Genomic DNA, 27,304 nt, shown 5'->3' on the forward strand with positions numbered 1-27,304 from the left:
AAACTCATTTCTAAAAGCTTTCTCATATTCTTTCATTTTGTTCCGTCCTTGCGATTATTGAATTTTGGCCACACAAACTGCAAAACATTTATATTAAGAACATTAATGTACGAGGTGACGTCACAATAAGCCGATAATAAAACTGTAAATTTTTTTATCGTTTTTAACATAAAGTCGAGTTTCGCTCGGTATATTTCTTTGTATACTTTAATCGTGGAGAAGGATTTTTCATTCTATACAATCATTAAAGAGTAATTAGTACAGTAAGATCGACCAATTCCGCCGGTAATACAGACTACTCCAGGATCCCCTTAACGGGAGAGATAGTGCACCTCAGCCCGTTTGCGCATGCGTTGGAAATTGCCCGTCTAACCTAAATATGCATACGGATTACTATTCATGTCGATCACGTCGGTTGATTTTATTCTTCTTTTTGAAGACATTTATGAAAAATGGATCGAAGGTGCTACTTGTGCAGTAATTATAAGGAAAGTGATAAAATTGTTTTGCATCGGTAAGTATTAAATTCATTATAAAAGTATGTTTAATATTATTGTATGAGGTTTGCGCGGTGAAAAGACGCAGGTTTGCAGTTAGCACTTTATATATACAGGGTGTTTCACACAAGGGTAAAAACCTTTCGCCCACAGGTAGATAACGTCAGATCGAATTAAAATGTCCTAAACCATTTTGCGATCTGCGCAATAGTTAACGAGTTATTAAGTATTAAAAATCGCGGTATTAGTCCGGCCTACTGGCGAGTCAGTGCGCGCGAGCCAGAGCGGGGCGGGGTAGGCGGGAATAATAGGATGAGCCGCTCGCGCGAGTCGCGGCGCGACGCGATAGCGGGTATCGGATTACAGCAGCAAGCGAGACAACGCGCGGAAAATAATTGTTACATATTTCTTTTTGTGATGTACACGCAAGTTTTCTTTATTAATATTAATAATGTTAATTAATATGGTTATTAATTAATATTATTCACCATAGTATTATTTAATATTTTCGTGCTATCTTTTCCACACCACTTTGCAGTAGATAGCATGGCGCGTTTTTTTTAAGTGGTTTCCCCAATAGGCCTAATCCACTCTAACTAATTAATGTAAGAATTGTTCGAAGTGCCGTCCTCCTTCTCGTACACAGATTTCGGCTCTTCGAGTAATATTGCGCGTCGCACGGTGCGCCATGTCCGGCGTGATGGTATCGAAGGCCGCAACAATAGCTTCACGAACTTCTTGTTCCGTACCATCACGCCGGTCCTCTATCGCAGTTTTAATGTACCCCCATACAAAATAATCGAGTACATTTAAATCAGGCGACCGTGCCGTCCAGATGATTGGGCCACCTCGATCCATCCACCTGTCCGGAAAACGCGCGTCTAAAAGATTCCGTACTTATCTGCTAAAATGTGCAGGAGCTCCATCGTGTTGAAAAATCAACTCCGCCCGTACGTCGAGAGGGACATCTCCAAGAAGAGCCGGAAGTTGATTTGCGAGGAACTCTGCGTATAATTGCCCGGTTAGCCTGGGCGGAAGGAAGTACGGACCGATCTGAGAATTATCAAGAAACGTTAGTAGATAAGTGCGGAAGAAAATTAGCTGAAATACAAGGTGCACTCACCACTTGATCTCCAATCATGCCGGCCCAAACATTTATGGCCCAACGGCGCTGAAATGCGCCTTGTCGAACAGCGTGCGGATTTTCTTCTTCCCAACGTACGAAGTTGTGAGAGTTAAACACCCCGTTCGGTGTGAAGGTGGCCTCGTCCGTCCACAGGATGCGGTCGGGGAAAGAAATATTCCGCCGACACTGCGCGAGGAACCCTACATGCATTTTATTGAGAATTAACACGAATGCACAACAAATACTGTAAATGTTAAATAAGAGTAATGAAAATACCTTCACAGAAGAAGATGCGCGGTTGTGCATCTCCGGGAAGAAGTTGCTGCACACGTTGATAGTGGTAAGGTCTTAGACCACTACGCCGTAATGTACGATGCACCAAACTGTTGGAAATTCCAAGTGCACCAGCAACGCGACGCACGCTGTTTCTGGGATTTCGTTCGAATTCCCGTAAAATCCGTTCTTCTGTACGAACGTCGTGACGCATTACTGCACCGGGTCGTACGCGATTTGGAACGACGGATCCGGTTTCCCGTAATCGCTGGATACAGCGCGTAAGTGTTACGTACGACGGATGTACACGGTCAGGAAATCTTTCCGCGTAAAGACGTACCGCGGTATTTCCGTTTTCACCCGCCATCCCATACGTTATCACCATATCGGTGTATTCTCTCGCGGAGAACTGGGCCATCATGCAATAATCGTTAAACATTTTTCGATGTATCAATAGAAAAGTTTGTTGTAGTTAAAAAATTGAACCGCAGGTACGGAATGTCTTTCTTCCTGCACTGGCGGCTTTTGTCGACTGTTTGCGATCGTCAATTGTTTATGTCGCCGTTCTCGTCTTCGACGCTTACACTGTAGTGCACGATTTGATTCCGTACGAGACAAATCGAGCTATTGTTGCATGATGGCCCAGTTCTCCGCGAGAGAATACACCGATATGGTGATAACGTATGGGATGGCGGGTGAAAACGGAAATACCGCGGTACGTCTTTACGCGGAAAGATTTCCTGACCGTGTACATCCGTCGTACGTAACACTTACGCGCTGTATCCAGCGATTACGGGAAACCGGATCCGTCGTTCCAAATCGCGTACGACCCGGTGCAGTAATGCGTCACGACGTTCGTACAGAAGAACGGATTTTACGGGAATTCGAACGAAATCCCAGAAACAGCGTGCGTCGCGTTGCTGGTGCACTTGGAATTTCCAACAGTTTGGTGCATCGTACATTACGGCGTAGTGGTCTAAGACCTTACCACTATCAACGTGTGCAGCAACTTCTTCCCGGAGATGCACAACCGCGCATCTTCTTCTGTGAAGGTATTTTCATTACTCTTATTTAACATTTACAGTATTTGTTGTGCATTCGTGTTAATTCTCAATAAAATGCATGTAGGGTTCCTCGCGCAGTGTCGGCGGAATATTTCTTTCCCCGACCGCATCCTGTGGACGGACGAGGCCACCTTCACACCGAACGGGGTGTTTAACTCTCACAACTTCGTACGTTGGGAAGAAGAAAATCCGCACGCTGTTCGACAAGGCGCATTTCAGCGCCGTTGGGCCATAAATGTTTGGGCCGGCATGATTGGAGATCAAGTGGTGAGTGCACCTTGTATTTCAGCTAATTTTCTTCCGCACTTATCTACTAACGTTTCTTGATAATTCTCAGATCGGTTCGTACTTCCTTCCGCCCAGGCTAACCGGGCAATTATACGCAGAGTTCCTCGCAAATCAACTTCCGGCTCTTCTTGGAGATGTCCCTCTCGACGTACGGGCGGAGTTGATTTTTCAACACGATGGAGCTCCTGCACATTTTAGCAGATAAGTACGGAATCTTTTAGACGCGCGTTTTCCGGACAGGTGGATGGATCGAGGTGGCCCAATCATCTGGACGGCACGGTCGCCTGATTTAAATGTACTCGATTATTTTGTATGGGGGTACATTAAAACTGCGATAGAGGACCGGCGTGATGGTACGGAACAAGAAGTTCGTGAAGCTATTGTTGCGGCCTTCGATACCATCACGCCGGACATGGCGCACCGTGCGACGCGCAATATTACTCGAAGAGCCGAAATCTGTGTACGAGAAGGAGGACGGCACTTCGAACAATTCTTACATTAATTAGTTAGAGTGGATTAGGCCTATTGGGGAAACCACTTAAAAAAAAAATTTGTAACGTTGCAACGTTGCTGCAATATTGGTGCAAGCTTCTGTGCTGTATGGGTCCTGACAACTTCTTAGAGTATTCATTTCGAAGTACTCCTCATCAACAGATGTATATACTTTATGAATTCAAAAGGAACAGTGTTTGAGAACAGAAAAAGAACTTACTCAGATAACACAAACACTTTCTATGAACATTCAATGAATATGCGTCGAGAATATTAAGAATATTCTAAAAATGTACTAGAAAACATTCTATAAATTTACATAAAATGTTGAAATGAGACCAATTTAAATATTCTAGATAGATCCAAAGAATATTCTTTAGCATATTTCAAGAATATTCATAGAAGCTGTTTAGTACAATCTAAAGAACATTTACAGAATATTCTACAATTGAATTATATTCAAGCTGCGTTCTTCCAAAATTCACTGTCAGTACTGAAAATCTATAGTGTATGTCACATATACTTATATAATATAATAGTATACGTATAGTATACGTGACATAAACTATAGATTTCCAGTACTGACAGTGAATTTTGGGACGCAGCCTTAATGAAAACAACAAAATATGTTTTATCATATACATATAATAAACATAGTTATGATATAGGATAGATTGCAATTGATTATTTATAATATATGTATATATAAATTCACAACTAAATTAGTATATTACAACTTATGTATAGGATGACTTATATATACATGATGAAACATATTTTGATGTTATTTTTTATCTTTTTTTATCAACATATGTATTTGTATCTAACTGATCAATGATGGAAAAATAAATATAATTTATATACATAGTATATATTTCAAACATGAACACTTGAACACTTGCAAAATGAACACTATATATGAAGACGTAAAATAATTTGTCGCCAATTTGCGTATGGTAATCCGGAAGTGCTCCACGTGAAAGTGAAACGAAAAAGAGATTAGGTTATGAGTTGGTATTTCCCATAGACATAGGAATACAGGGACAGAGCATATCATTGCGGGGGTGAAGCCACTGCGGGACGGTGCGACGTGGTAAAGTGTGCCTAAATTTGATTGGCTGTAGTTTGCGCATGCGCATTAGTACATATATAAAAATTATTCATATATTTCGTTGCAAAAAATTTATATTGTGACAACCAACAAAATAATAATAGTAAAATAGCATTTATAATATTTACAGTGTTTATAGTGTTTATAGTGTTAGTGAAGTGTTATTAAATTTTTTTAAATGGTGTTATGTTGTGTGCCAAACTGTAAAATAGATCAGATTATCAAAATTGGAAAAAAACATTGATAAACAAAAAGTGACATTTCATAGGTTAATATTAATTGTGTTAATTTATTTTATTAAATAAAAGTTTAAATATTAATATTAAATATTACTTTATTTTCATAATAGTTTAAAATATTATTTTTAGTTTTCCAAAGAATAGTACCATTCGCAATTTGTGGATTGATATTTTGCATCTTGAAAAATTATCAATTTCATCCAGTGCCCGCATTTGTAATAAATTATTTTATTTATTATTATTAATTTATGTCATTCCAATGTCCATGATTTATGTATTATTAATTTATTATTAATTGTACATTCACGTTGTCACGCGTCATAGTGCGTCAGATCATCTCAGATGACATGAAATCTGTCAATCATTCGAAAAAAGTAGTACTGAGCATGCGCACAGCTATAGCCAACAAAAATTAGGCACAGTTACTCCCCGCGTTTTGGCTTCACTCCCCTCACCTATGTTATGAGTTTATGCTCTGTCCCTGTATTCCTATGTCCATGGTATTTCCTGTGCTTTCTGAACGCCATCTACATTTTCAATACATTTGAATATTCTGTGAACATTTATAGAATATGTAAAGGATATATTCGTATTGCTGATATTTTAAATGTTGTGGGCAGATTTATAGACTATTCTTTATAAATAAGGACCCAGCAAACATTTTGGTTATGGGATGTTGCCAAATGAGAAACAAATACCAGCGGAACTATAATGCCAAAGCCAAGGCCTACTGTGTCCTCAGTTGGTCTCCAATGTGAACCAAATCTGAAGAACATATTCCGCAGTCAAATTGACGACAACAAGATCTGACAATAGCAATGCGACGACAGATTGACACAACAAACATAGGACAGATCTGTTTACTGCAAAGAGGCAGCCGATTGGCAACAAACGTAGACCAAATCTGTCCCAACAAATGACGAAACATTTACGCCATACAAGAAGCAAATTTGTCATCAAACATATCGAGATTTGTACCAAACGTAGACTGAATCTGTTACCAGATATGTCAACAAAGTGGCGTCTAATGCAGACAAGATCTGTTTTCAAAAGTGACGGCAGATTGGCAACAAACAGAAACCAAATCTGTCGCTAGAAACGACAAGAGATTGACGACAGATCTGATATTCCTAAAGCCCGTATTCACAGTCGATATTCCATTAGAGAATCTGTTATAACTATTTATATTTTAGCCAATTTTAACGTTAAAATAATTATTTTAATTGGCTAAAATCTAAATAGTTATAACAGATTCTCTAATGGAATATCGACTGTGAATGCGGGCTTTAGGAATATCAGATCTGTCGTCAATCTCTACCTGATGTGAAATGAAAAGAAATGTGATTGGACTTATTATTTACAATTACATAAAGTTTTATATTTAATAACATTAACAGATATGTATTATATTTGATTACATTATTAGAAAAAGTACAACAATCTTACAATCTTAAAGTATTATAAAAACGAATGTAAGTACAATTTTGTATCATTAATACTAATTTAAAGCGTTTGCTGGATCAAAATTATTACAATTACAAACTATAGTTACATTGAAATATGATAACACACGTAAAATTCCACGCCGGTCCTTACAGATCGGCGCTGGACTTTCGGTTTACGTCACGCCGGTCCGTAAGAATCAGCGTTGCATTCGGCTCTATTTTATGTTTACGCTATGCTTATTATCTATTGTTTATATTATCGACGGTATCTCTCCACTTGACGGTATTACGTAAACGGAAAGTTGAAGAAAAGAAACTTGGCGTTTAAAAAGTAAATCACCGGTTTGTAGAAACCGACGCGTCGCGTTTAATAAAGGAGAAAATATTAGATAATCTAACATTACAGATGTAATGTAATTTCTGACAGTGGCGTGCCTAGCGAGCGTGCAATGCGTGCATGGCACGCAGGCGGCCAAAATTAGGGACGGCCAAATTCGAAATTCATTGAATTGTGCTATGACCTATTTCATTATAAATGAGATGAAATGGCAGCTAAATAGCAACTTTCTAAATGTTGGCGAGGCTTTAAATATTTTAAAAGAAAAATTTCAGTACTAACTATGTATATACACTTTTGGGGCGACGAAATTATTTTTGCACGCGGGCGGCCACCTCTCTCTGCACGCTTCTGATTTCTGTAATTGAATTTTCTTTTCAAGGCTTCTGCAAAACGCGTTTTTTTTGCAGAAGAAGAATCGAAAAAAACAAATAGTTGTATGTATTATGTATTGCAGAAGCATCGAAAAAAACAAAGATAGATACGACTGTAATAGCCATATCTATTACAGATATAATAAATACAATTGTAACAAATATTATTTGACATCTATAAAAACATTTATAAAAAAACACGCATTACGTTTTGCAGAAAAGCCATCGAAAACGAACAAAAATACAGATTGCTCTTCGGGCGATTAACAATTCTAATTACAATGCTTCATTATGCATTATAGCAACTACAATATATTGCGGTGGATACAAAGCATTATCTGCCGTACTATCATCACTACTCTCATCTGTTGTGCTATCCCAATACGGCATTCTGTAACCTTTTGCACTGACTTCATGAATATTAATATGTGATATACCTCATCTGCTAAGGCCCGCTACACACTTGCGGTCCGCTCACGGTCCGCTCACGGTCCGATCAAATTTTTCTATTGTTATAATGGAGCGGAGCGGGACTTGAGCGTTACCCGTAATGTGAATACGTCCATTATAACCAATAGAAGAATATTTGATCGGACCGTGAGCGGACCGCTAGTGTGTATCGGGCCTAACGCTGCACATGTGTATACCTGAAGATCTGATGATGATATACCAATATCATAAAAATTAGTAACTTGTGAAGGACTTCGTCCTTGATTCATGTTCATTACTATCGTTGCTAATAGAATTACTGTCAAACATACACGAAGGAGACAAACTATCAATTCTTTGTGCATTTACTATATTTGCACTGCAAGTCTCATCGTTTAAAATATTATTGAAATTAATAGTGTCTTGAGATGTAATGGAGGAATCAGATAAATGCATATCATTAGTAGTATGGACAGTCCGACTGGTTGAACTTAATAAATAAGCATTGTTTTTGTATTCCATTCTAATCCTTCTTTTTTGTCTGTCAGATAGTGTGTAGCGTCTTTCGACAGATTGAGGTTTTTAGACTTTGCCCTTCCATATTTATATTATAGAACTTGCAAAAGGGTACAGGAACAGGTTTCTTGTATCGTATTGTATGAGAAAACGCAAATGAAACATAATTATTCACACCAGCAAGTGGAACATAAATATTCACTTTTACCAGTAACAACGATCGAATTGATAATAAGTATAACGGTAGTTTTAAGTATTATTATATATGTAGAAACGTTAAAACGATTCCACTTCCGTGATTGTATATACATTTCCATACAACAAAGCAAATATGTATTTTCTTGAACCACTTGCTTTGGCGAACTAGGGAATAATTATGTAACACCAGACTCTGTATTATCTATAATTGCGCAATATTTCACTGTATTACCGCTAATTGCGCAAGAACAAGTCGCAGATACAACAGATAATATATTGACGTTGAAGGATAAATACCACAGAACATATCAGTAACTGTTGCACGTACGAGATCGTCTTCTTTCCTCGTGGAAACACAGATTAAAATTGAAGAGCGTGTCTTCTTTGTTCAGTCACAATGATTGAAGTCCGAATAATAACGAACAGTACCTTTGGCACCGATAATTCGTAGAACGCACGACTTCGCGAGTAAAAGCTGTAATACAAATCGAAATACAGCTTATTGCTCTGTTTTCACGTACAGCGTCGCAGTAATCGAGCTCCGAATAACAGCGGCACTGTCAACATTAACGCTGTACTTACCGGAACGTAACCTCTTGCATGCACCAATGTACGATCTTCTCTCACGGAAACTGAGATTAAAATTACACAAAGAATGGATTTGTCTTCCAAGTCGCAATGGTCGAAGGTTGACCCATACAGCACAAAAGTTTGCAGCAACATTGCTGCAATATTGCAATATTGCACATTGCAGTGTAATGTTGCAGAAATATTGTATAGTCATGAATTTGCAATATAGTTTAAACACGTTACAGCAACATTGTAAAATATTGTGAAAATAACATGTACTTTTATTGTGTGTTTGCGTGTCACTTACAATTAGAGTAAGTATTCAAAAATTTTTATTATAATAATTTTAATACACATAGGATTGAAAGCATTTTTATATTAATTATATATGTATATAAATTTGTCTATTACCTCCAAACCCTAAGATTAAAATAAAATAAACTTATGCGTTATTATACATACAAGTTGGCATGTTAATCTTAATACATTAAGTGGTTTTTAAACTTTTCATAAAAGATCCATGTTCTATTGGGTTGTTCGGAAAGTAATTTCGTTTTTCACAAAGAGATGTCGTTAGTCGCGTTCCTCGATACTTAACCTTACTCTAAGCGACAAATTCGTTTTATATTTTGACAACTGACATTTCAGACGTCATTTAGTATCTTATTGTGTTGCGATCTGTCAAGTAATTTTTGTTTGGCATCACATCAAACATGGAAAAGCAAAGTGAGCATTTTCGTAATATTTTGCTTTTTTACTACCGAAAGGGTAAAAATGCAGTGCAAGCGAGAAAAAAATTGTGTGCCGTGTACGGAGAAGATGTATTGAGTGAACGTCAGTGTCAGAATTGGTTTTCGAAATTTCGTACTGGAAATTTCGATTTGAAAGATGCACCACGTTCAGGTCGGCCAATTAAAGCTGACGACGAGAAAATAAAGGCTCTGGTGGATGCAAACCGTCGCATAATAACACGCGAAATTGCTGAAAAGTTAAATTTATCGAATTCGATCGTTTACGATCATTTGAAACGTCTTGGATTCGTTTCAAAGCTCGATATTTGGGTTCCACACAATTTAAAGGAAATTGACTTGATTCGACGCATTACCATCTGCGATTCATCGTTGAAACGTGAAGAAAATGAACTATTTTTGAAGCGAATCATAACTGGAGATGAAAAATTGATTGTTTACAACAATGTTAAGCGAAAACGATCATGGTCCAGGCAAGATGAACCTGCTCAATCGACATCCAAGGCAGATATTCATCAAAAGAAGATCATGCTTTCTGTATGGTGGGATTGGAAGGGAATCGTATTTTTCGAGCTACTACCAAGCAACCAGACGATTGATTCGAAAGTGTATTGTCGTCAGCTGGATGAATTGGATGCTGCCATCAAGCAGAAGCGACCAGAATTGGCGAATAGGAAAGGTGTCGTATTCCATCACGACAATGCCAGACCACACACAAGTTTGGTCACTCGCCAGAAGCTTTTACAGCTTGGATGGGATGTGCTACCACACCCACCATACTCTCCTGATCTGGCACCATCCGATTACCATTTGTTCCGGTCTCTACAAAATTCTTTGAACAATGTAAACTTCGATTCAAATGAAGGCGTCAAAAATCACTTGCTTCAATTTTTTGTCAATAAGGAGAAGGACTTCTATGAGCGTGGAATCTTAAAGTTGCCAGAAAGATGGCGAAAGGTAGTGGAACAAAATGGCCAATACATCACTGAATAAAATTTATTCTAAATATGAAAAAACCGCCTTTCATTTTTCCTTGAAAAAACGAAATAACTTTCCGAACAACCCAATAGAATGGTTTTACTTCGTGTTAAAGCTATTATGCCAACTTGTGTATAATCTAAAATAACGTAAAATAATGTGTGTATTTATATTAATGTTAGTCATGATTATTATAACAATCAAGTAAATGTGCCAATATATCGTTGGACTGGATCTTTTGTGCCTAATAATATTTTTTACATGAATTTATGTACAGTCTTCGCTTAGACTTCGCTTAAACTACGATTCAACTTGAGACTGCGTTTTAAAACCGTTTACTATCGGTCTTGAAACGCAGTCTCAAGTTGAAGCTAGAAGAAATCACATAATTAAATTTAATTACGTGATTGCATAGTTTGTTAAGCGAAAAATATACATACATTAACGCGAAATATATTATTAGGCATAAAAGATCCAGCTCAACCATATATTGGCACATTTCCACAGTAGTTTGCATGTATATTTTACTGCAATATTGCTACAACGTTTTGTAGCAATATTTCTGAAAGCGGACATTTTACCGTTGCTGCAATCTTGCAGTACTCTTGCAACAATATTTCGCAATGGTTCTGCAATATTGCAATCTTGCCGAAAAATGTTGCTGCAATATTGCGGCAATCTTGCCGTGCTGTATGGGGGAGTAACGGCACTAATGATGTGAAGAACGTACGACCTTGCAAGGATAGCTGTAACAATAATAGAAAACGCATAATAGAAAACACATTTTCTTCCCCTTTTTTCACGGACAGCGTTGTTTGCAATGACTATACTCGAAATAGTAATAGCACTTGTTCGTGATAAACTACGCATATGTCGAATTCTTCTAAGAACTCAAACACGATGCTTCTTGTACATGAAAAGTCGCATTGGCTCAACTCATGAGAAATAACGGCACGTTCATTATCTTGGAAAAAAAGGAAAGAGAACTTTCTTTCTTACCGTGAACCCGATGATAAACACACGAAGTCTCAGGAAGCGCTTTACACCGCGTGCACGCCTGTTCGTACCGGAATGTTCTCGCAACACCAATACCAGTGTTGTCCGCGGGGCAGCGTCGCGTCTTCGGTCATGCGCAGTGGACATGATTGTTAATCAATATCACAATCACTGTTGGCTACCAATTTGTCGTGTATTTTTACTAACAGATGCTGTTACATTCTTGTGTGACGAATGCTAACACCTTCGTAATAGCAAATCTGCTTGATATTTGTCGTGAATATGTTATCAATGCATTTAACAGATTTGCTCGCTTATCCGAGCAATCTGTCGTCTACATACATTGTTGCATTTTTGTGCAATGTTTGGTGACACTGTTTGCAGTAGCAAAACTGCTTAGCATTTGCCATCAATCTGCAATCAAGATGTTCGGTATCTGCTTGCTATTAGTTGCCATTCTGTCATATATGTTGCCGACAAAGATTGTTGCATATTGACGGAAGTGTGCTAACAGAATTGCAATAACAAAGTATGTTTTCCATTTGCGGCCTTTCGGCAAACATAGCTTGTTGCCAACATTTGTGATTGCAGAAAATGTTATAGGGAGATATTCTACAAATGTGTATGGATGATTTCTTTGAGAATATTCTCAAAGAAGTATATTCGAAGCTATATAGAATATTCATAGAATATTGTGTGTTATCTGGGTAAAAACATGCACTAAAAACAATGATTACGTTTACACATCACCTTTAATCAGGTCTAATAACATCCGTACTTCTACAGCCACCTTCTGAAGAATGGAATGGCTGTATTTGGCCAGCTTTAGAACTACGAATGTATTAAACCTGATTAAAAGTGACGTGTAAACGTGTAAACGTGTACAACAACATATAATTTCACTAATGTTGTATATAATAATTACGTCTATTTTTTTGCCATCTCGATAATTCATTGAATGGTTTTACTCGACGTTTCATTTTTGCAAACTACAGTTTCAATGCAAATAATGTAAAACGTTAGATTAAATAGGTTAGAAGTAGCAGAAATTTGTATAAATATATTTAATTACGTCCAATCATATATACTCATAATTTATAACTGTGGATTTGGTTTCTCGTTGCGAATATCTCGTCAATATATGACAAATAATGCACACACGTAAATATAACGTAACACTTCACTACGACTTCGCGGATGCCGTATCATTATAATCAGAATTACTTCTACGATTTTCAACGACATGTTTTCAAAATCATGTAATTCTCCATTTAGGATATTCCTCATGAATTCTTAGAGTATTCGCGTACTGAATCGTGAAGTATTTATTATCATGAACTTATAATGAATACTTATGTATACTTCTAGATGAATTTGATTGTGAGCAATTCTTAAAGAATTCTCCAGATATTTATCTCTCTATTTCTGTAGGTATACTCTTTAAAATGTATTCATTATGAACTTCTATTCACCTTTGTGCTATCTGGGATACTTGCAGTTTGTATATTTTTATGTAATTTTATGCTAATATATGAATTTTAATTCCTTTTTTATTTTTACAGGCAACATACAAACAAAAACGAAGAAGATTCAATTATTTAATTAAAGGAAAAATAATATCTCAAGAAAAGGTTTTTTAAGTTTTTTTTATAAAGAACAGTTACTTTTTTTATAACAAAAATAGAGAAAATGTTTATTTCATTTCTTATTACTATTAGTATATTACATATAATTGTCTATTTATGTTAATAAATAAAAATATTGAAGTTATATAAATAAAAATATTTAAAGTATATAATAATGAATAATTATAATTATTGCAAATTCATTACAGTGCAATATTATTATGACGTTTCGTTGCAATGTTCCGAAAAGCGGACATTTTCACATTCCTGCAATCCCATAGCAATGCTGCAGAAACATTTCGCAATGAATTTGCAATGTTGCTACGTTGCGGTGGAAGATTCCTGCAATATATATGCAATCTTTGCGTGCTGTATGGGTGGTCGTCCAAGAACAACACGTACGATAACGTTCGAAGAAGAAGTCTTAAACCGCGTAGAAGTAGAGACCCTCTAATAAGAGTCGCGCAACGACGTTCTGACTTGTAATTGGTGCCGCCATATTCTGTCGGATACTAATAGATATAGTATGTCTGTATACGGCTACCGCAATTGTGTTGTGCATAAATATAGCACTCTATTTTGGGTCAGGTTAGATTCCGACAAAACATGGCGTCCTTGACCTAACTTATAAGACGTCGTTGCGCGACTCTTATTAGAGGGTCCCTACGTAGAAGAAGAATGTTTCACTATCTCTCTATCCATCCGTGTATAATATTTAGCGATAGCGTTAGAGAGAGTAATAAGTTAGACGCCGTGAACGTGTTCGTGCATGTTCGAACAGGTCCGCACAAGCCCCAACGCATATCTCAGAATTGCGATGACGTTATATGGCCCTGAACATATTCGTGCATGTCCGAACACGTCCATACAGGTTCGAACGCGTTCCAAGAAAAACGATGATGTCATCAAAAATGGCGGTTGCATCATCCGCACTACTGCGCAGTTTCGAACGCGTTCCAAGAATGGCGATGAGCGCATGTCTAAATATAGAGATTACATCATACCCCCCCCCCCCCTCTAGCGATAACGTCATCTGATCTTGAACATGTCCGTGCAGGTCCAAGAAGCCCCCCCAGCGATGACGTCATCTGACCTTGAACATGTCCGTGCAGGTCCACGACCCCCCCCCCCTGCTGACTCAGCCCCTCCCCTCCCCCTTCCCAGCACCCCCCTCGTTGCCCCTGAGTTAGAACCCCCATACTATGGTTGCATTCCGATATTCACTGCCAGTACTGAAAATCTATAGTATATGTCATGTGAACTATAGATTTTCAGTACTGGCAGTAAATATCGGAACGCAGCCTTTATCTACTGATAGGATATCTTCAACCTTTTTATAGCGCCGAAACTACGCCACCTTCGACATTTTGCCAGAGGAACTTTCGGCTCAGAATGACGTAGGGGTCTACCCTGAAGTGGTGATATGGTACGTCTGGAACCCTGTATATATATGTATATATGTATATGTATATATATATATATATATGTTAATTACATTAAAAAACTTTTCTGAAGTCCTCTTACTTTTAAATATATTAATTTACAGTATATATTTCATATTTTTATATAAGAAAAATAAAATTAATATTTGAGGAATTTATACACAATATCACTTATATGTATATATATGTATATAGTAATATTCAAACAGCATATAGTTAAATTAAACTCACATAAATAATAAAAAGTGCAAGGAATGGAAGGACTTATACTTACTTTCAATCCGTACTATTTACTATTAACTATATTTCCTTATCCAGCAATTTGTAGGTTCTCGTTACGTTACACGTATAATACAATATACGTATGCATACCTTCTATACACCACCATACCGACTCACACCGATTATCGTTAAGAGTTTAGCGAAACCTCCAGTATCCATCGGAAACACATCGACACGGCTTCGATACTTTTCGAAATTTAACGATTTAAGGTACAATTTCATGCTGTCGCTCGTCGCTCATTTTCAGCGACAAAACAGGTCACGTGATCAAAATTAACGCTGGATATTGGTCAATTTTGATCACGTGACCTGTTTTGTCGCTGAAAATGAGCGACGAGCGACAGCATGAAATTGTACCTTTAACTTATCGAGGGCCGATTTTTCCAACTTCTTGGTAAGTTTTACCCGACAGGTAGAGTATCTTTGTCTCTTTTCAGATAAGTCCTAAAAAAAGAGATAAAGATATAGTACCTGTCAGGTAAAACTTACCAAGAAGTTGGAACAATCGGCCCCGAGAGTTGTCGATAACTGTTACTTACAGAATAACCTTTATCGATAATCGTCGACATCGATAACACAGGCCTGCGAGGATCAGTTACAAAAAGCAGAGTAGGAGAATCTGATAGATTTTTTGACGCTGAAAACGAATCTGGCCGCAGAATTTTCCCAGCACGTCAGGTTTTTGAGTAATTTGTGGTTAAATGGTCCAAAAATGGCTATTTCGGTCAATTTCATGAATTTATTATGGGAGCCCTGGCGAAAATAAGAAGTTTCATGAACATTCGTTAAGCGTTTACGTGAGCGTTTGCAGGAGTTCGTTGAGAGTTTAGAAACGGCCAGTAGAGAGTTAATAAAGCGGAAATTGCAACGTTGCAGCGTTTAGAAGGCGTTTATATACAGCATTTTTTGAAAGGTTTGAGAGCGTTTACTTGATGTATGACGTTAAGCGTTTATTGAAAATCTTTGAAACGTATTATAGATCCTGTATTAAGCGTTTGCTCTCATCATTGGAAACTGCATGTAGCCTTTCCCTAGTAGCACAACTTTATTGGAGCAATATGGTTAACAATATAAATCCAAGTTTTTATATTCATGGACATAGATTAATTTCCTATATTGGTCCAACCCAGATAGCACAAAGGTGAATAGAAGTTCATAATGAATTAATTTTAAAGAGTATACCTACAGAAATAGAGAGATAAATATCTGGAGAATTCTTTAAGAATTGCTCACAATCAAATTCATCTAGAAGTATACATAAGTATTCATTATAAGTTCATGATAATAAATACTTCACGATTCAGTACGCGAATACTCTAAGAATTCATGAGGAATATCCTAAATGGAGAATTACATGATTTTGAAAACATGTCGTTGAAAATCGTAGAAGTAATTCTGATTATAATGATACGGCATCCGCGAAGTCGTAGTGAAGTGTTACGTTATATTTACGTGTGTGCATTATTTGTCATATATTGACGAGATATTCGCAACGAGAAACCAAATCCACAGTTATAAATTATGAGTATATATGATTGGACGTAATTAAATATATTTATACAAATTTCTGCTACTTCTAACCTATTTAATCTAACGTTTTACATTATTTGCATTGAAACTGTAGTTTGCAAAAATGAAACGTCGAGTAAAACCATTCAATGAATTATCGAGATGGCAAAAAAATAGACGTAATTATTATATACAACATTAGTGAAATTATATGTTGTTGTACACGTTTACACGTTTACACGTCACTTTTAATCAGGTTTAATACATTCGTAGTTCTAAAGCTGGCCAAATACAGCCATTCCATTCTTCAGAAGGTGGCTGTAGAAGTACGGATGTTATTAGACCTGATTAAAGGTGATGTGTAAACGTAATCATTGTTTTTAGTGCATATTTTTAAGTTCTTTCTCTGTTCTCAAACACTGTTCCTTTTGAATTCATAAAGTATACATCTGTTGATGAGGAGTACTTCGAAATGAATACTTTAAGAAGTTGTCAGGAAGTCCAATTATGGTGCATGTAACTTCCTGATTCATTCTTAAAGTATACTCCTATGTATTCTTAAGGAAGTACAATTCAAAAAACGAAAACTTCTGGAATACGTTAGGAATCCATTGTGCTATCTGGGAATATTGTAAAGTAATCTGTTTTTTAGCCAATACTTAATTTGATTAAATGGGCAAATTTAATGACTTCAGATTGCTTACGGCGTGCATGGACGTTGTCCATGGGAACCTTTGTGCCACAAGTGCAAAAATTCTCAGAAAAATTAATATTATCATGCCAAGGCGCGTATATTATTAACTTATATAACTGTCAGGCTAAATCTTAACGTCGAGTAAGAACTCGACATGTGCACCACCTAGCGGGCATTTGATTTTATCGTTAGAAACGGCGTAAAGAACGTTTGCTGTGGATTTGGAAGCGCTTGTGAGCGTTCAGGGGCTCGATTGTGGAAATTATTCGAAAGAGAAGTGTATGCGAAAATTCCACATTAGAAGTACGTTTGGTGAAAGAAAGGAAAACGTTTGTGTTACGGAATGAGGAAAAGCGTTTCTTGGGTGTCTCCAAGCCGTTTGTGTTAACGTCCTACAAAACGTTCACTGCGCCTTTACAATTTGCTATTGATAAAGCTTTTGTTGAACGAAGGGAAAACGCTTGTTTTACGGCGCGGCGTTGGAAAAAGCGTTTGTTAAACGTTTGAACAGTCTGACAGCAAACTCTCTGCATGAAGGTGTATCAGCATTTACTGAGCGTTCTCTCAAAAGCGTTGCCTTAGCATTATAGAACTTTCATGAAACGTTATATACAGCATTTTATAAGCGTTTTGAAAGCGTTCAACTCCAATGGCGTTATATAAGCATTCTTATAGTTTGAAAGCGTATAAACTCTCAAAACAACTCTCATCCAACGGTTGTTTACGCTTTAAAAAGCTTCTTATTTTCATCAAGGAGAACACATTTTTTGACACATTTCTGCCAATGGCATCGTATAGTACTAGTCTTTACTAGGGCTCTGAGTTTATTTTGTTTATTGAATATACGTGTAAACGTTAAACGTTTATCCGTTTACACTTATTTCGAGAAAAACGTTTACTTATGGGTAAACATTTAAACGTTTAAACGTTTATTATACGATTATTATACATTTATTATACGAATTAAGGATCGAAGCTTCGAAGATGTGAAGTAGTCTTCGAAGGTCAATAACTTGAAATTATGCGGTAATCGACTACATGCAATCAATTTCAGCTTGTGTTATCCTCGTGGTGTAACGTCGTCGTCGTCCTCGTCGTCTTCGTCGTCGACGTGGTGCAACATCGTCGTCGTCGAGGTGGTGCAACATCGTCGTCGTCGACGTGGTGTAACGTCGTCGTCGTCGACGTGGTGTAACGTCATCATCGTCGTCGACGTGGTGCAACGTTGTCGCCGTCGTCGTCGTCGACGTGGTACAACGTCGTCACCGTCGTCGTCGTCGACGTGGTGTACTGTCGTCGTCGATGTGGTGCAACGTCGTCGTCGACGTGGTGCAACGTCGTCGTCGTCGTGGTGCAACGTCGTCGTCGTCGTCGTCGTCGTCGTCGTCGACATGGTGTAACGTCAATGACAAGCCAATGACGAGCCAATGAAATTAAAAATAAGAGGTGGAGAAAAATGTTTATACGTAAGGCGCGATTATAAACAGATAAACGTTTAATATACGTGTAAACGTTTTCTGTTTATACGTATAATACCTTAAAACACGTATATTCGGGAAAACGTTTCTAATGAACGGATATGCTAATTATACGTGTAAACGTGTTTCCGTTTTCTTTACCTTTCAAATCCATTTTCGATTGCCATTTTCGGACGATTTTTTTCGCTAAGATATACAAGTATGAAGTTATAAGGCTGGTCATCGGGCATAAGAGTCCAAGAAGCCATTCCAAGTCAATCATGCCACTCTTCTATCTCTGTCTCATCACGAATTCAAATTTGGGTAAAAACATAACTTTTTGAACACCGCCTGTCATTTTTTGATATAAAAAATGGTGGATCCAATATGGCAAACAGAATCACAATAAAAAAGGTATAAAATTTAAAAAAAAGTGTTTACAAAACTATAAAAAAGCACCAATGAGAAAATTTGAAAGATATATCTTTAACTGCAAGCTCCATAGCCACTTATATTTAAGGATGCAATGTTGCAACTTCTCTCATCAGAGCGGCGTTGACCATGACCAGCCTTATAACTTCATACTTGTATATTTTAGAAAAAAAATTGTCCGAATGGCAATCGAAAATGGATTTGAAAGGTGAAGACTAAGTACTATACGACGTCATTGCCAGAAATATTTCAAAAACTTTGGTTCTTCCATAATAAATTCATGAAATTGACCGAAATAACCATTTTTGGATCACTTAACCACAAATTACTCAAAAACCTGACGTGCTGGCGAAATTCTGCGGCCAGATTCGTTTTCAGCGTCAAAAAACCTATCAGATTCTCCTACTCTGCTTTTTGTAATTAACAAAACCTAAAATTTCGCAGGCCTGTGTAATTAATAATATTCGTCGTTAAGGAGTTACAGAATCCCGGCCCTGTTCATGGAGCTCACTATCGCTATCGCGAGAGATGCCAGAATGCAGACGCGGTCCGCGGTTCGAGTAGTGGAGGGGGTAACACACACAAGCGAGAGCCGCGTACGTATTCAACACCGCGTCTGCATTCTGGCATCTCATCGCGCTATTGGCTCCACGAACAGCCATTGGTAGCGTCGCGTTGGTGGCGTGATAGTGTGCTCCCCGAACACATCCTATGTCGATGTTCGAAATCACTCTGGAACACTTCGACTATACAAAGCGCCGTCCCTGACTAAAACAGTACAGTCGACAGTCAGCCTCGCCGTCATAAACAGTGGAAATCGAAGTCACGTAAGAGTGGTCAGGCTCCAGGTATCTCGTTGCTCGCGGGCGCGACTTCATTACGTTCTTAGTGCTTTTTCAAAGGCGCGTAATCGCTCACACTACGATCACCTGCGGTGGAGTCAACCGCGTGAGGACCTTAAACTAAATAATTACCAACATAACAATAGATATTCTAAAGGCTCGTGGAAACGAATATTTTATTTCGTTTTACTCAAAATGCATCGACGAGATCGCAAACGAATCGATTATTACTGCGAAAGCGTTGTACCCAAAATTGATATAACAACATTGTTCCCAAAGCTCCTAGAAAATAAGGTTTACAACAGAGATGATGTAAACATCTCAACATGGACAGTGAGTATTCTATTATATCGTAACGCATGTAACTGTAAATGTAACGTATGTACGCATGAAACAACTTTTATCGTACGAATGCATGTATGAAACAAACAGAAAACTTGTAATTTTAGCAATCATTATCATCATGATTTTTTCTCTAATTTTGGCTATTGTTCCAAAAACGGTCATGCTCCGATTTAGATTAGATTTTGTAAACAGGTGTTTTTTTGATAGAAAAAAAGGATACTAAGAGGATTTTTGGCGACTTAAACGTTAAGCAACTTTTTTTAAAATTTTGTCAAATTTTATATTTAGGGAGAAATATCCTTTGTAAGTTTAAAAAATCGATTAGTTTTATACTATTACTTTTATAAATAAGTATAATAAACTGCCTTTCACTACCAGTTATGTACGTTATTCATATCTGTTGTCAGTTTGCTTAGAGTCATCAAAGAGTCTTTATGTATGTTGCGTGTCCGGATTCGATCAGTATCAGATTAGACTCGATCGATAGTAGATCATACACAGGTGTATTAATATTTTGCAATTGTCGGAACGTTTAAATTTATTGTCTCTTTAAAAAATTAAATAGTCGGCAAACAACAATAGAGTGACTTAAAGAAATACAGTTAATTTCAAGAATGAAAAATCCTTTTGTACGATGAAAGAAATCCTCTTGCACGATATCAAGAACCTATTCTTGTGCTCTGTTTTACTCTTTCACGCAAATCATATGTACCAAAAGTTTTGCAGAAACGTATCTTTTTTATTACGCGTGAAAACTTACTTTTAAAAGCGCCCTAATAATATATATACGTTTTTAAAATTTAGGTCTAAAAACGGTTTCTATTTAAACCGTTTCTTAAATGGTACTTTATGTTTCTTAGACATTATAGATACGTCTAAGAAACATATTGGCTCATTAAGTATGAAACTTTACAAATAGAACATAAACTTTTGCATTTTTTGGCACATGGACATGATTTATTTTCAATCGAAGTATGCGCCCATGTTATCTACACACTTCTGCCATTTTAGTGGTAGTTGGTCTATGCCTCTATTATAGAAGCCAGGAGTACGGGAATTGATGAAGTCGCGGAAGGCTGTTTCGACTGCCTTTTGAGAATTGAAGAATTTTCCCACCAAGTTGTCCAAATTCCGGAAGAAGTGATAGTCGGTAGGTGATAGATCTGGTGAATATGGTGGATGACGAAGAGTTTCCAATTCCAACTCCTGTAGCTTTGCCACGGTCAGTCGTGCAGTGTGCGGTCGAGCATTATCATGCAACAGGATTGGCATTGACCGATTGACCAATTTCGGTTGTTTAATAGCAAGTTATTGCATCATTTCGTCCAGTTGCTTGCAATATACTTCAGCCGTTATCGATGTACCAGGTTTCATAAAGTTGTAGTAGATAACACCTGACCTGGACCACCAAACAGTCACCATAAGCTTCTTCTGTGTAATGTTGGGTTTCGCGTGATGTCTCGGTGGTTCATCAGCGTTCAACCACTGATGTGAGCGTTTACGATTGTCGTAGAGTATCCACTTTTCATCGCAGGTCACAATTCGATTCAAAAAAGATTCATTTTTGTGACGGGAAAGCAAAGAAAGGGAAGCCTCTAAACGTTGCGCCTGCTGCGCATCGGTCAATTCGTGCGGGACCCATTTGTCCAACTTCTTTATCTTACCAATTGCAGCTAAATGAACCAATATGGTGGGTATGGAAACATTGAATATCGATGCCAATTCACGTGTACTTTGAGATGGATCGGACTCTACTACGGCTCTCAAGTGATCATTATCCACCTTCGTCTTTGGTCTTCCACGTGGCTCATTAGCGAGGCTGAAATCTCCATCTCTGAAGTTTATGAACCAATTGCCCACCGTTGCTTTAGTAGTTGAACCTTCACCAAATACAGCGTTGATATTACGAGCTGTCTCCGACACTGTGGTTCCACGGCGGAACTCATATTCATAAATCACACGAATTTTGGACTTTTCCATAGTTCTATAAAAAAGAATCCACCAATAAAACTAATGAAGATATTTGAACAAACAAATATGACATTTGAAGAGCGAACATAAATCTATCACGCTAACCTAACCTGATACTGACGTCTGGCGCCAAATTTGAGATAACAAATGTTAAAGATGGCGCTTTTACATTTGTAAAGTTTCATACTTAATGACCCAATATTATATTAGGTTAACATGTGCTGCCTGGGTATAAATACTACAATATTTCAGCTATTCATCATCATGTATTAGAAGTGTTTCTAAATCATTGCATTTGCAATATTTCTCCTGCAATATTGCAAATATTCACTACTGCATAATTCAATGTTTGATTACGTACGCAATCCTTTGGAAATTTTTTAGAAATATTTCAAATGCTATGTTACATTTGATGTGTCAGACATATTACTGAAGTAGTGCATCTGCTATATTTCTTTTTCAATATTACAGAAACATACAAATGTGAAAACAAACTTTTTCATCTTTCAGAATGATTTCAGAAACATTGCAAATACAATGTTATAAAAAAACATGATGCAAGTACATTTCTGAAATTTTCAGATGCGAAGTTACAATTGAATTGTTAATGAAATATTTCTACCATTTCTGTACCATTTCCGAACATTACACTATTTCAGCAATATTACGTGCCGAGTGAGTATTGTTCTAAGAATACAAGGGATGCAACGCTATAATTCATAAACTACAGTTAAATAAAACATCGTTTATCTATTAAATGTATTCAAACCTATTTTTTTATTTTTTATTTTTTTATTAATATTACCTTAAAGATAGATAATCTACATCAAGGAAAAGATTATTTAGGAAACATAATTTACTCTAATCCTTTTACTCCACCATAACCCAAGTAACAAAGACATCAGAAGATGATGTAATGACGTCATTATCTCGTCTTCTGACGTCATTTTACTACTAAAAAAAGTAAATTGTTCTGTAAGGTCAGCATAGTATGCATATTACACTACAATTAAAATATGCTACACCAAACTTGATGTACTGTATTATAATTGAAAAATATGAATATAAATTAATATATTATAGAAAATATAATTTATAATTGCAGAAAAGCCTTGGAGACCAAGATACAGTCAAAGATATATTTCTTACTATAAAAACTCGAGGACCAAACGCCTGTAAAAATTTGCTTCTTAGTTTAAGACAATCCAATCATGGAAATATAGCTGATATATTAGAAGGGAAAAGTATTTCAAGCAACAATATTGTAAGGTATTTTATTATTTTTTAATAACATTTTGTAATAATATTTGTAATAATATTAAATTATCTATAATATATTCAGTGTTAAAAATGTATTAATAGTATCAATTGCAGTGTCTTATTGTATAAAGAGTTTTAAATTCAAGTTTTAAATTTACGGCTGTGTTTTATAAGTGTCTAGGTAGACTATCTCTTAAAATAAATGCAAAAATTTTCTCTTTAGTTTAAGCAACTCCATTAACAACATTACCATCAGTCAACTAAAGGAACACAACAATAATGCGAGGTATTTTATTTTATAATTTGTCTCATTAATTATTGCATCAATACATTATTATACAAAGGTTGCACAAAAAGGTGAATACATTGTTTATTCATATATAATTTAATTAATATTATATTATTATCATATATAATTTAATTAATAATATTATTTTTTTTTCTTTCCCAATAAATAAAGCGCTATTTGCTTTATTTAAGTTCTAGCAACGAGCGACAAGAGGAGTCTATGGACAATATTGTTTGGGCCAACAAACCTCTAAAAATCGAAGTATCCAAAGCTACAAGGTTTCTAGATAGTGAATCTTGTACTATTCTGCAGCGATATCCCATGCGAAGTAAGCCTCGTGGATTGGTTTTGGTAATTTCGAATATATATTTCGATTCAACGGAGAAACCTAGATTGGCGGCAGAACACGACGAAGCTAATTTGAAGGAGCTGTTTAAACAAATGGGCTTTGAAGTCGTTACGCACCAAAACCTAACGGGTCAAGTACGTATTGCGATTAATTAGCATTAATTCAACAATATTGACTCGTTTAAAAATCATATGTGGTTCTTATATAGAGCGAGATACAATATAACTTATTCTTAGACGGCATATTTTCATGCAAATTCTTTTATGCACTTTTCCGTGAAATTTTCGTCTGTTTATTTTTTGTCAGTGTACAATAAAGGGGATGAGTGCGAGCAATTTGTATTATGTTGTACTATTAAATTGTTCTCTTAATAGCAAATAAAGGAGGTGGTAAGAACGTTCTCAAAGCGAAAGGACCTGGAGAAGGTTGACTCCTGCTTCGTGTTCATTACGAGTCACGGTACGGAGGATAAGATGAACAATTCAGAGATCCAGGGAACGGATTATCAGAAAGACGCACCAGCGAATTATGAAAAGGTTTTGTGTTCGGATATCTACGATTACTTCACGGTGGAAGCTTGTCCACAGCTCGCTGAAAAACCAAAGATATTCGTGTTTCAGATTTGCAGGTACGTAATTACAACTTTGTATTCCCATGTACAGATCAGATTTTGTTAACTTTATCACCATTTTTTATCTCAGTGAATGTAAAATCAATGAATTTACTTATTGAATATTCATTATCTGTCATATTCTTTTTAGAGGAGAGAAGGTGCAGAAATCAGTAGCTCAATCTAGAGTCAGCATTGATTCTTTGGCAAATAAGGCGGATGAATATGTTCGTGGCTTAACAACGAGAAATTACTCGGATATGCTCATTGTTCAGGCAACTCTGCCTGGACACGTTGCTTACCGAGACGAGATAACTGGCAGTTGGTTCATACAGATTCTCTGCAAAGTATTCATGACCTACGCTTGCACGGAGCACATTCAAGACTTATTCAGCATGGTAAATTTTGTAGAACACGAAATGTAAAAATAATGACATTATTTATATGAAAATATTACAATTTTCTAGATCGACGCACACTTGAAGTACCTCAGAATGCCAGATAACAAGTGCCAAACATCGACCGTAGAATCAAGGGAATTCAATAAACATTGTTATCTGCATCCTGGTCTTTATGAAGAAGACTTGATTGACTGACGAAGAAGGAAAAGCAGGATTTCTTATTCCATGAGACAATAGCATACAGTATTTTCGTATTCCTAATTATGTATAAGTATCCTGTTGTATTTATACTTTTAAGAATTTTTATACTCTAAACGACAGTAAAACTTTTAACACGTTTTTTAAAATATGTTATATTTATATGAAAATATTACAATTTTCTAGATCGACGCACACTTGAAGTACCTCAGAATGTCAGATAACAAGTGCCAAACATCGACCGTAGAATCAAGGGGATTCAATAAACATTGTTATTTGCATCCTGGTCTTTATGAAGAAGACTTGATTGACTGACGAAGAAGGAAAAGCAGGATTTCTTATTCCATGAGACAATAGCATACAGTATTTTCGTATTCCTAATTATGTATAAGTATCCTGTTGCATTTATACTTTTAAGAATTGTTATACTCTAAACGACAGTAAAACTTTTAACATATGTTTTTTAAAATATGTTATATTTATATGCCATTTCTACTTTTTTATTTTTCCACTCGATATGTACGATTATCTTGTTAGACAAGATGATCCGTTTAAGTTCCATTTATACATGTATTTAATAGAATAAATCTTTGTCAAGATAAAAAAATATTGTTAATATATTTATTCCTGTGCCCTACAAGTCTAGAGATTTATTTCAGGCATCGAGTAACGATTACGTGCATAGAACACTCGTCTAATCTCATCCCTATAGCAATTTTGAAAACCTACATCTACATGTGTAGATGTAGGTTTTCAAAATTGCTATAGGGATGAGATTAGACGAGTGTTCTATGCACCTTGGATAAAGAGAACGTTTCCATAACACGCAACAACACGCTGTGTATATTTTATATGTATGTGTTTAGAGTGCAAAATATAATAATTAAATATTTATATTTTTCCCTTTCCTCTGGAAAAACTGCGTCATTATGATAACTATAGCGTGATTGTTATTGTGTATGTTACTGTATTAACTTATATATTTTATACATACTAATTCCAGGAAAGGTCTTTGAATTAATTTCGAGCGAAAGCAAATGAAATAGTTTGTTCTCGCTTAGAATTAATTTAAAGACCTTTTCTGGGATTAGCATGTATAAAATATATATTTTCATTCTACAGTTACTATTCAGTTACAAAAAATATAACAGTAATATAACAATTACATAATTTACATCACGATTATATATATATATATATATATATATATATATATATATATTATATAATTATTCGCTAACTTTGTTAAGAGTATATAACATGTTACATACGTATTATATTCACGTTATAATACTTACAATAGCGGTTAGTCATGCGTGCAAATGAGGCATCAATAGTTACATCAACTGTATGAAACAGGGAAATCTCTGGTCAAGGCACTAAGCATCAAAATTGTTAATAGTACCTAATGTGCTCTGATTGAAACATATATATATCTCTTTCCGCAACAAAAACCGCGTTAACTCTCGTCCAAATCACGTATATAATGACACATTATCCGCGCGCGTCATTATAGCGAAACTGATGATTCGGATTTCGAAAGTTTGAATGCGAGAATTGTCGAGATATATATATACTATTTTATACATGCTAATCCCAGAAAAGGTCTTTGAATTAATTCTAAGCGAGAACAAACTATTTCATTTGCTTTCGCTCGAAATTAATTCAAAGACCTTTCCTGGAATTAGTATGTATAAAATATATAAGTTAATACAGTAACATATACAATAACAATCACGCTATAGTTATTATAATGACGCAGTTTTTCCAGAGGAAAGGGAAAAATATAAATATTTAATTATTATATTTTGCACTCTAAACACATACATATAAAATATACACAGCGTGTTGTTGCGTGTTATGGAAACGTTCTCTTTATCCAAGGTAATCTTTTCTAACAGTAACATATTAATATT

General features: G+C 36.2%; 2 protein-coding genes and 2 pseudogenes across 4 annotated transcripts; 1 reads left to right on the plus strand and 3 right to left on the minus strand.

The window, feature by feature from the left end:
• Positions 1-989: 989 nt before the first annotated feature.
• LOC113562767 lies at positions 990-2,296 on the minus strand (annotated as a pseudogene).
• Positions 2,297-4,368: 2,072 nt separating this feature from the next.
• LOC105285007 lies at positions 4,369-15,600 on the minus strand. Its single transcript, XM_026972846.1, has 6 exons — positions 15,571-15,600; positions 15,389-15,475; positions 11,686-11,806; positions 11,268-11,432; positions 8,972-9,114; positions 4,369-8,864 (listed from the first exon to the last, which is right to left on the minus strand). The coding sequence occupies exons 1-6, from the start codon at positions 15,598-15,600 to the stop codon at positions 8,778-8,780; spliced, it is 633 nt and encodes a 210-aa protein (XP_026828647.1). The 3' UTR covers positions 4,369-8,777.
• A 4,249-nt stretch (positions 15,601-19,849) lies between these two features.
• LOC105285006 (caspase-2) lies at positions 19,850-25,666 on the plus strand. 3 transcript variants are annotated; one of them, XR_003407169.1, is made up of 8 exons: positions 19,850-20,298; positions 23,387-23,550; positions 23,765-23,827; positions 24,022-24,313; positions 24,554-24,807; positions 24,941-25,187; positions 25,257-25,455; positions 25,575-25,663. XR_003407169.1 is itself a non-coding variant. In XM_026973211.1 (8 exons), the coding sequence occupies exons 1-7, from the start codon at positions 20,161-20,163 to the stop codon at positions 25,383-25,385; spliced, it is 1,287 nt and encodes a 428-aa protein (XP_026829012.1). In that variant the 5' UTR covers positions 19,850-20,160; the 3' UTR covers positions 25,386-25,433; positions 25,575-25,666. The 3 variants fall into 3 exon arrangements, 2 of the variants coding, with proteins under 2 accessions (XP_026829012.1, XP_026829011.1); XM_026973211.1 differs by having other exon boundaries at positions 25,257-25,433; positions 25,575-25,666; XM_026973210.1 differs by having other exon boundaries at positions 25,257-25,594.
• On the minus strand, positions 21,274-22,290 carry LOC113562778 (annotated as a pseudogene).
• Positions 25,667-27,304: the final 1,638 nt, after the last annotated feature.

Source organism: Ooceraea biroi, chromosome 10 (genome assembly GCF_003672135.1).
Source record: "Ooceraea biroi isolate clonal line C1 chromosome 10, Obir_v5.4, whole genome shotgun sequence".
Taxonomy (NCBI): Eukaryota; Metazoa; Arthropoda; class Insecta; order Hymenoptera; family Formicidae; genus Ooceraea; species Ooceraea biroi.